Source organism: Photinus pyralis, unplaced genomic scaffold, assembly GCF_008802855.1.
Source record: "Photinus pyralis isolate 1611_PpyrPB1 unplaced genomic scaffold, Ppyr1.3 Ppyr1.4_LG8, whole genome shotgun sequence".
In the NCBI taxonomy this organism is placed as follows: Eukaryota; Metazoa; Arthropoda; class Insecta; order Coleoptera; family Lampyridae; genus Photinus; species Photinus pyralis.
Window position 1 is genome coordinate 30,320,553 of NW_022170819.1, and position 10,873 is coordinate 30,331,425.

Consider the following 10,873-nt stretch of genomic DNA (forward strand, 5'->3'; position numbering starts at 1 on the left):
GCCCGCTGCAACGTCCGTCCTTGGCCGAACATGACCAAGATCGGAGCAGCGTCCTCTGTAGGTATCCTCAAGTTTGCCTCAAGCGTGGAGTGACTTGAGTGGCGCTGGTTGCAGACCACATGGGGGCAGTACAAAGGGCCTATGTGCTCGAAACTCAGAATTTATAAAAATGCCATCAAAGGCTGAATTTCCTTATAAAGTTTCGCCAATCTTATATTACACGAATGGTACGGATTTGCGCATCTGTAATCCGTAATGATCTCAACATCATTGAAACTTTGGACATATCTTCCACCTCAGTACCGCCACTTTAAGTGAGGGGTTGATAGAAAATCTCCTCAAAAGATACCTTTTTCAGACAAGTACAACGGTGACACTTCTTTATTTAGTTCTTCAATCTCATTTAAATGTCAGGATTTAGTTCTTCCTCTTTTTATTAGTTTTGATAAGAAAAAATCTTAAGTTCCTAATTCCCTACACCTCCCTCTCCGTAAGTCTTTTACCAAAACCTGCATGACATCGACTTACCCAGATCCACCCTCCATACTCCCCGTATGTGCCCCATGTGATATCTTTTTGTTCCTCATACTTAACAGAGACATTAGAGCAAAGCCACTGTGGAGGGGAGAAAACAAACGCGCTAGGAGGAGTAAAGAACATCTCGATAAGTGAACTAAAAAATGTTTTAAACATAATGGAAACATCGCTTGAAGAAGTGCGTTGTAGTCAATAGAGAATACTTTGAAAGTGATCAAAGTTTGGTGTAAAAATATTAAGAAATAAAGATTTAATTATAAAATTGCCTCGTCCCCCCCCCCCCCACCTCGTTATTCTGGAAATGATTTTCAAAACCGCGCTATTTAAAATTTGGCATGAGTCTGCTTCAGTCAGAAATCTTTGTACCAAGCACTATACAGTTTTATCATTATCTCGCATATTTGGCACATTACCACTCGGGCTCCACTATAAATTCACGTGTCCATATCATCTTTGATAATGTAATATGATGTACTGGGGTTCGACTACTACTCGATTCAATATATTATACTTCCATTCGTGATCTACAGTTATGACACTGATAAATATCCGGCACTGCATTATCAGCACGCGAGTAATATAATAAAACGATCTCTATTTTTCCGCTATGCAAAATGTAATGTATGCATTAATGGGCCACTAAGAAGGGCTGAATGAATTTTTAATTTATTCATTTTGGGGAATTTTAAAATCTCACCACAATTTTGAAATTTTGGCGGGTAATGACGTACGTCAAAATGTGCCCGCTAAAAAGTTTTATCAGTGGTTATCCTTGCAAATTCAGACAGCACGGTCTGTACAAGCAATAGTGCAATTTTGCATTACCCGGCGGTTGTTACAGCTAATTTATTGTGATAGTTTACAGTGCAATTTTAGAAATAGGATGGCAACTTTCTGTATTGGAGGCAACCCCCTTAATTTACCACGTTTGAAGAAATTCGAGGAGGGCACCAATGCACGAGTACCTCTACAGTGTGTTACGAATGGCAATGGCCACTCCAGCCAGAATATTGTTACGGAAAAGAAAAATAAGGTGGATTTGGTAAGTGTTTTTACCTATCGACCAGATTCCTTGGGGTTAAGCGGAAGAGCACATAGGGGCTTTGGATCCTTGGTGAACTTCGTCTTTTGGAGGGCATGTTGTATAAATAATTTCACTTTTGTTTGTATATTTTTACTGATATCCAAGTAGGTAAGTATGTCATTATTAATAATAAAGATTTATTATTATTATTATTATTAAGCTGACAGGTAATGCGGTGTGGGGTCCTTTACTTTGTGCTTTTATCACACTTTTCATAACCAAGAGTTGACAAATTTCGCAGTGGCAGTAACATAAAAATTGCACGGGTCCCAAATATAGAACCTTGGGATACACCACACTTCATTGGCTTTGATTTTTTTTCTTTATCGTTGACTAATCTATGGGTACATGTCTACCAACAATCTCTTTACAGGAAAATGGCTGTTCGGGGCATAATCTCCCTGTAGAGTGTATCAGTCTTTTAGAAGATCCGCCTGCACTACAGCCTTTAGAAGTAACAGAACCAACTGCCGAGGAGCTTTCTTTACTGCAAGATTATGGCCGGGTAAGAACTGGTAACATTCCTGATTTTCTATACTGATGGGTACCTGTAGGATAATCTGGATTATTTGTTTTATCGTGAAAAACGAGTCGCATGGCCGAAACCGGACTACATGTCCAAGCAGCCATTCATAACGAAGCAGATGCGAACTATCTTAATTGGCTGGCTGATTGATGTTTCAGTCGAGTATGAGCTTGACGAACAAATTGTATTTGTAGCTGTAAATTTAATCGATCGTTTCCTTTGCGTTATGTCTGTTGTAAGTATGTTGACAGGTTACAATTTTTTTATTTAGTTTATCAGATCTATTTTTTTTATGCTGCACTGCATTGTACTGTAAGTATACTACCATTTTTTGTTAGTCTTGGTTTTAGGCTCATGTGATTTTACATCTTATGAGTCTTTTATAGGATTGCTCTCTTTGGATCAGTTCATAATGAACAAAGCTGGATTGATCAACAAATTTGAAAATTATTATTTATTCACCAATTTTATTAAAAAATGCCAAGTATTAGAAAAAATTTAAAATCGAGCAAGTGCTAGCAGGTTTTGCTTTTTATTATTGCATTTGTGCTATTGCTATACGTATAATGAAATAAGGTAAATGGCACCAGTAGGTAATGGGCTGCTTAAGGACTGATATTTACAGAGACCATATGTTAACTACTATTGCTCCCAATTTTTGTCTAGGGCAAACAATAGTTTAGTTACTACTGGAGTCTGGTTTTGGCTAGGTAACAGTATTACTAGGTACACGTTTTAAACAACAACTTCAAACATTGCTAATCCTTATCACTGTAATATGGCTGTAAATTGAAAGCCCCATGAAGGTTAGCTAGGGCAACAGAAAACATGAGAAAGTCTCAGACCATTTTTATAAGGCTTTCAACGTTCTTCATTTAGCTACCATTCCAGTGCATAACCGCTAGAACTTTTTATTTTAGGTGATTTTTAAAAATGTGGGTGACGAGAGGGGGGTAGAAATTGTGGGGGCGCTGGCCTTATTCTTCATGAAAGGTCTCAATGAAACAAATGGACTTTTCCCAACTAGGTAAGTATCGCTTTCCTCCACAACCTATCATGGAAATCAGTTAATAATTCCTTACCTTTTAGTAATTGGGGTAGGGGGGATAAAACTGGTATTATCCTTCACAGTATTCTAATGAAAAGTCTCATCAGCAGTAATTAATTCTTAGTGCCCTCATCCTCTCCAACATATAATCCTTCATCTCTTGAAAACACTGTGAGACGAGAGTGCAAGGCAAAAAGGCACTCAAAATTTTAAGTGTGAATATCTCGAGAATGGAATGTCAATGGAGGGTACTCACAAAGGGCTATTGGAATATCTGGTCAAAGCATTTTATTGGTGAAGTCAAAATAAATTTTGTGAACGGAGTGGCGGAGAGGGGTACTCTCAAAGAGAAAATTAAACGTCTGGAGAAAACATGTTAATTGTAGTTTAAGTGCAAATATTTCGAGAACGGAGTGTCTGAAGAGGTTACTCAGAAAGAGCGATTGGAACGTTTGTACCAGGCATTTTATGGGCGATGTGAAAACTTCCAAGTGCGAATATCTTGAGAATGAATTGTCAGAGGAGGTACTTGCAAAAATGAGGGTAGCATGAAGGAAAAAGAGAACATTTGCATAAGACATACCTATTGGTGATGTCAAAATAAAACACTGAAACAATGGTATGGATGAAAATGTGGTTAATTCAGATGGCGTCAATAATGTACAAAGTTGAATAGATTAAATGATTCCAAAATTAGTTGTCTTTAATATTACCTTAATCATTATGGGTTTTAAAAGCAACTTTTGTGCGAGGATGCTCAAATTAGTAATATCAATTGTGTAACAATTATATTTCTAAATAACAAGCATTAAGCACGGAGTCTTCAATTAAAATCCTTTACCTCGGTCAATGCGCAAATTTCGTGGGGCTGCTAAAAAATGCGCATTATCTGCATAGGTTTTTTGCCTCATACAATTAGCAGAGTATTTAGGCCGTTTCCAAAAGTGACTGAAAACGCAAAAATCGCTCTGGAGAGAAGAGTAGAGTATTTCCGCGAAATTTTAATTGCCACTTAACCTTAACAGTATGTGATGGTGCCCTGATCATGGCCGCTCAATAAAATTTGCCTTCTAATATAATAACTTGTCACTCGCTGTACGCGCGCACGCTAATGCGGAGCTAGGGAACGCCCTAAGATTCACCCCTCTACGTCTACCTCTACGAACGAGAAAATTTTTTTGCCTTTTTAGTCACAGGAAATACTAAAAAGTCAAAAATAAAATTTTTTTCGCTGTGCAATAAACTGCTTGGTCGTAACACATACTCGGAACTATTTTTTTCCGTGGTTTTTCGTTATGTTGTCGTATTTAAGGGCCAATCAGAACTGAGTAACGCGAGCTTGGAAATAAACTGCACACCTATTGTTTACTTACCGCCGATAACACGTGCTTATCTTGAAACTAATTAAATTTTACATTACGCAACGCAACAAATATTCTTATAGCAAATACATCATCATAACATCCTACCTTTTTACAAGAAATTTTACTTTTACAATTAAATAAACAAATTACAAGGTGATCAATTTAAACAAAACTTATGGCCGTTTGCACCTACAAATTTACGCTTTGCTTAAAATCCATGACAGCCATTCACAGAATACGGCCTTCTCAGAATAGAAACAGCAATGTTACAAATTTGTAAGCATGATATACAAAGCGATCAAAAATGAGTGACCGTCGAGTCACCTTTGGAAATTTTGTTTACAAGGGAAATCGTACTTAACTTGTACTTCCAAAGGCGACTCGACAGTCACTCATTTTTGATCGCCCGATATAAATACATAGATACAGCCATACCCCAACATAGTTCAAAAGGACGTACCATCTATTACCATCACTTTCGGCACATTAATTACATATAGCGCTATCCTTTATAGAGGTACCCTGAGCATGGAAGACAAGATTCGCATTATTTATTATAACTGTCAATCAAATTGTTAGCACAAATCACACAGAAAATTATCAGATTTGAAACTTTACAACATAAATAAACCGCCTTTTTATTTATTTAAATCGCATAGCAGCAAGAAATGTTACATTTAAAATGGAAGATGTTACTTAGAAAGCTGGAAAATGAAGAATTTGAAAAAATTACAGCTGACAAATGGAAGAAAGTGTGTGAACATGTGGAAAGTTATTAATTTAAAAGAGAAGTTATATTGGTTGATGTTTCTGAACTTTATAATAAGTGTTAATAATGACAGTGATGATTCGGATTTGTCAATTTCATCTGACAATGATTCGGATTGTGAACTTTTATAAATGTAATGAATGTTCACTAAATGAGTATTATCACCAATTGGATATCATTGTTAAGATGTTGTATTTATTTTAAATAAATGTACACGTGTAGCTTACTTACTATAATTAGCACTATAATTTCAAAAAGAAACCCCACCGATTGGACATATGCCGAAAGGTAGGCAAGACGCGTAGCGACCAAAAATTTGATATTGCACGCACACACAGTCTATAAATCTCGTTTTCCTAAGAATATTGCACGGATCCTTCTTTGTGATCATGATACAAACGCACTGCATCAACATCATATAGGTAGGCCAAAATGATAATTGGAAACGAATTCACTTCCTGTCGCAACTTAATCTCCGTAACCATTACGCCTACAACCATGCAATTAAAATTAAATTGTTGAACATAAACTTTACTTACTTACGGTTTTTTTTATATTCTACAAGCCAGCAATGAATTCACTGCAGCACATCATGCCAAACAAGGTAAACATAGTCCCAAATTTCAATGGCTAAAATGTAATAAAACTATTTCAGGAATAACAATTATGGACGCGTCTATCATTATGGCAAGCACTAATGTTATTCGTATTCAATTGATAACGCAATAATCACATAATATTTAGTGAAAAAACCGCCCATCATGTTTAGGGCGAATATTTTTAGTTAGATTTGATTTCGCGCAATCGTGAAATGTGTCAACTGTCACATGACTTATGGGACGCGCTAAGTTTGTTTTAAGCGTCCGATTCGCGTACGACATAGTGGTTAATGCAATAAAAAGAGATAGAACATGTTTATTCTTGGTTAGAAAGTAATGGAGAGATGTACAAATTTCTTTGATATGTTTTTTAAAAACCGAGGTACGTTTGTTAAGGATGGCTGTATCTAGGTATTTATATGTATATCTATGTTTGTAAGGTATTTTGGCGGACCCTGGTGGGTGTACTGTGAACTAAAGCATCAAAATAAGAGTAGCGCCATCTGGTGACCAGCTTCTAAAGCCATGAAGTCATTTCTCCAATTCGATTTGAATCATAAATATCGATAAAGAATACACAGTTATTAAATTAAAGTGTATTTAGATACAATCACATTACATTATTTAACACAGAGAACTTAAGTTACATGTTTACAAATTACATATAAAACTCGGAAGTGATTTGCACTTACGCTTTGTAGATGTTAACACTTTGCAGAAAGATCCTTACATAACGATTTGTCGTACGAAATATTTGGTTTGAATTGCTGTTTGGACTAAATATTTTTGTTAAACAATATCGTGAGAACTGAATTATTTGTTCCAAGAGGTAATAAAACCGTTTCAGCAAATTGTCACACAAGTTTTTGACAACAAATGTTAACTTGATCCTGGTGCTTACTTTGTTACCAACCCTTACTCTTTGCTTGTTACTTGAGAAGCGAGGGTGGAAGTTGTTGAATTATCTAAAACGAATCACAATATAAGTATCTACGTCTATATAAATGTATAAAACTCAAGTCTACATCCTTTTGCGCCTATACCGTTGGTAATTTATAAATTCCATACCTTGAATAAATAGGAAGAAATAACAGCACCTTCAATCTTCTTCGCGTTTCAAGCACAAAACAATATGTTTCAAAATATGGGAACGGTGCCTTTTTGATATTTTATCGTTACAATCCGCCACACAACACTTTTTACGGTCACATAACGTGTTCATATTTTAAATCTTTCAAAAGTCAAAATTGACATGTGTAAAACCATGTGTACGTATAAAAATCGACGGTAAAAATATTTCCTGTAACGAGCAAAATTACAGGTTTTGCAAAAAAATATTTGAGTCTGCGATAAATAGTTCTCCGTAGAACCACGGGAAACGCTGTAATCAGTGACAATTTAGCGCCATTTATGTTTCTGTTCTGTGAAGGTCCTATTCTGTGATTCGATCTAAATCACAAATATAGATAAAGAATACACAGTTGTTAAATTGCAAGTGTATTTAGATACAATCACATTAATTATTTAACACAGACATCTTAAATTACATGTTTACAAATTACATATAAAACTCAGAAGTAAGTGCAACTTACGCTTTGTAGAAGTTAACACTTTGCAAAAAGATCCTTACGTAACGAGTTGTCCTACGAAATATTTGGTTTTAATTGCTGTTTGGACTACATATTTTTGTTAAAAAATATCTTTAGAACTAAATTTTTTGTTCCAAGAGGTGATAAAACCGTTTAAGCAAATTGTCACACAAGTTTTTGACAACAAATGTTAACTTGATCCTGGTGCTTACTGGTTACTTGAGAAGCGAGGGTGGAAGTTGTTGAATTATCTAAAACGAATTACAATATAAGTAACTACATCTATATAAACATAAAACTCAAGTCTACACCCTTTTGCGCCTATAGGTACAGTTGGTAATAATTCTGCCTCAATTTGTACCTGTTACTTACCTTGCATAAATAGGAAAGAAATAACAGCACATTTCAACCCTCTTCGCGTTTCAAGCACAAAACAATCTGTTTCAAATTTGGGAACGATGCCTTTTTGATATTTTATTGTTACAATCCGCCACACAACACTTTTTACGGTCACATAACTTGTTCATATTTTAAATCTTTCAAAAGTCAAAATTGGCATGTGTAAAACCTGTGTACGTATAAAATTGACGGTAAAAATATTTCCTGTAACGAGCAAAATTACAGGTTTTGCAAAAAAATATTTGAGTCTGCGATAAATAGTTCTCCGTACAACCACGGGAAACGCTGTAATCAGTGACAATTTAGCGCCATTTATGTTTCTGTTCTGTGAAGGTCTTATTCTGTGCAGCCATTATCGCAATAATCATAGGTTTAAATTTGTCGGTGCAAATGGCCATTAATATTTATCAATTCTTATACAAAAAAACGTTGGACGTCAAATTTACATTATAGGAATAAACTTGTACATAATTAATTAAAAGTTGATATTTAGGTGCGTGAAAAATTTCAACTTGTCGGCGCAGCTGCGCTGATGCTCGCTGTTAAGCTAGAGACGAGCGTTAAAATATCGCCTCAAAACTGGGCCACGCTTACGGGGGATGGTTTTACCGCTCGGCAAATGATCAAAATGGAAAAATTAATTATGAGCGTTTTAAACTTTGATCTGAGATCACCAACTGTTATTTGCTTCATCCAACAAATTTGCACTAAGTTCAAATTTCCAAATGACCACTCCGCCATATCAATGGTCTGTATGACAGTGCGATCACTTCGTAGTATTAATTTGACATGTTGCAGTACATCGTGGAGTTGGCAGTTTTAGATGACGGTAACTACATGGATTGTCTCCCATCAAAACTAGCTGTCGCAGCAATCTTATTGGTTCTGTTCATGATGAAAGGAAGCGAAACGATTTCTTCCAAATTCGTGCATTGGTGGTGCGGATACGGTTTTGAAGAAATCAAACCTTTAATGACCAAGTTGTATTACACCCTTCGCAATTGTCGAAGTGACAAATTTCAATCTATCGAAAAGAAGTATGACGACAGTACTTTAGATTTTATTGCCAGCATTACTCCCAAGAATTTGAATTTTCTTTGTGTGGAGTAAAATGTGTTTAATATTTAAACATATTTTTAAACCCGGTAGCATAATAGATGTATTGATAAGTGTACATTTTTGTATAGGTTAGGTGCTCCCAATGAAACTAAGAGTATTGTAAAACCAGTGTTTTTGTGATTTTCTGAAAGAAATATTTTATTGATGTATGACATATTTATGTTCTTAACTTAATATAAATTATTGGAATGGCATTTGTATAGTTTACGTTTATACTACCCAAACTTTCAAGCTATTATACACTACAAAATTGGCATCCGAGGTGCCAGTGCGCACGTGGATCGAATCTTTAAATTACCGTGCGGTGAAAATAATGTATCAATTTATATCAATAACATCATGCAAAATATACTTAAAAAAATCGTGACATCCCGAAAACATGTTTATACGCTTTCAAAATTAAAAAAAAATAGTTTATTAAATTAGCACAATATTTTTTTTTGCCGAAAATATATTTATGAATTTAACAAAAGGTTACAACATTAACATATTGCAAATAAAATCGTTTAAAACATAAAAAAAAATTTTTTTTTAATGTACCGTATATATAAATATAAAAAATTTCATTAAATGCTGTCTGTGGCAGAAAAGTGCCTAAAATACAAGCCGCATTTCTCTGCTGAACAGCTAAACTGAATCTTTGTTTTAAAAACTCAAAACAACGTTTTTCTTGTGTTTTTTCAAAAATTTTTTTACTTATTTCTGAAGTAATTTTTTTTGTAGATGCACCCCAAGCGCCAAGTGTTTCTATACCGAAAGGGTAGAAAATAACGGTCTAGTAGATTACTATATTTTAGCATTATTATTTGGCATTACAAATAATTGTGCTCTACAGTTTAATATTAATTTGTTGGCTGAGTTTTTTCTTGGTATGTTCTTTCCCCCTCGCAGCTTATTCGTTTATTATTAAATTAAACCCGAATATCCATTCACTCCAAAAGGTAAACAGATCTAGCTTAAATTTGAAAAATCGAAAAGTGTCACGTGATCAAACCAATTCGTGATTCAGAATAACAGTGGGACCTCTGGTGGCAGCACAGTGTAATTAATATGGGTAGGATAAGACCGCCATTTTGTTTATTTACAATGGCCAAAAGTAATCAATATTGTGTTTACGGCTGTAAAAGTAGGTAAATAGGTAGGTACAGTAGCAAAAATATCATTTGTAATCAATGGGTGCGTTCACCAGACGAAGCGCTTCATGAGCGCTACCTAAGGCCGGGAATACTCTAGCAAGGTTTCTCCCGCTAGTTGCTAGCTGATAGCACTGTCAAAGTGTACACATCACAGTAAGTCGGACGTACAACGTTGGTCTTTACACCTCGGCTGCTATCAGACAGCAAATAGCGCGAGACACCTTATTAGAGTATTTCCTCCTTTAGATCTTCTTCTGGTGAACGCGCCCAATGTAATTACACTTTAAAGAGCAAGGATAGTTTAAAACGTCCCATTTTATCACGTTACTATCAACAATTTTAAATGTAATCAGTGTAATTATTCAACCAGAAATCGACGCCCCGCATAATTTATTTGTTGTCCCTCTTGTTCTGGGCCCTCAATAGACCTTCAGCCAATTACAGAGTGACCCTCATAATGCGTTTTAGAGGTGTCCCTTGCTCTCAGATTTTACATGCGCATACCTTTAGTGGCAAAGTTTTGAAAATGGGAAGGGGGGGGGGGCGACCAATTCGGGAGGTTGATTTGCGTTTTACAGAACTTTACAGTGCTTTGCAGAGTATTTTCTGGACCCAATTTGTTCGATATTTAATAATAATAATAATAATGTCTTTTATTAGCTACATTACAACTGAATCCATACATAGATACAGTACAAAAAAA

The 10,873-nt window shown here is 35.4% G+C and overlaps 1 protein-coding gene across 1 annotated transcript; it reads left to right on the forward strand.

Moving 5' to 3' along the window:
• Nucleotides 1-1,296: 1,296 nt before the first annotated feature.
• On the forward strand, nucleotides 1,297-9,346 carry LOC116179804 (cyclin-A2-like). The gene is made up of 5 exons (XM_031499656.1): nucleotides 1,297-1,579; nucleotides 1,995-2,126; nucleotides 2,176-2,382; nucleotides 8,409-8,663; nucleotides 8,714-9,346. Exons 1-5 carry the CDS (start codon nucleotides 1,421-1,423, stop codon nucleotides 9,023-9,025), a joined length of 1,065 nt encoding a protein of 354 aa, XP_031355516.1. The 5' UTR covers nucleotides 1,297-1,420; the 3' UTR covers nucleotides 9,026-9,346.
• The last annotated feature ends 1,527 nt before the right edge of the window (nucleotides 9,347-10,873 follow it).

What these genes read in the sequence shown, in the direction of transcription:
- LOC116179804 (XM_031499656.1), top strand. Translation starts at nt 1,421, where the DNA reads ATGGCAACTTTCTGTATTGGAGGCAACCCCCTTAATTTACCACGTTTG. An exon ending in TACTGCAAGATTATGGCCGG is followed by an intron (nt 2,127 to 2,175) that starts GTAAGAACTGGT and finishes GGGTACCTGTAG; the next exon opens with GATAATCTGGATTATTTGTT. An exon ending in ACCACTCCGCCATATCAATG is followed by an intron (nt 8,664 to 8,713) that starts GTCTGTATGACA and finishes GACATGTTGCAG; the next exon opens with TACATCGTGGAGTTGGCAGT.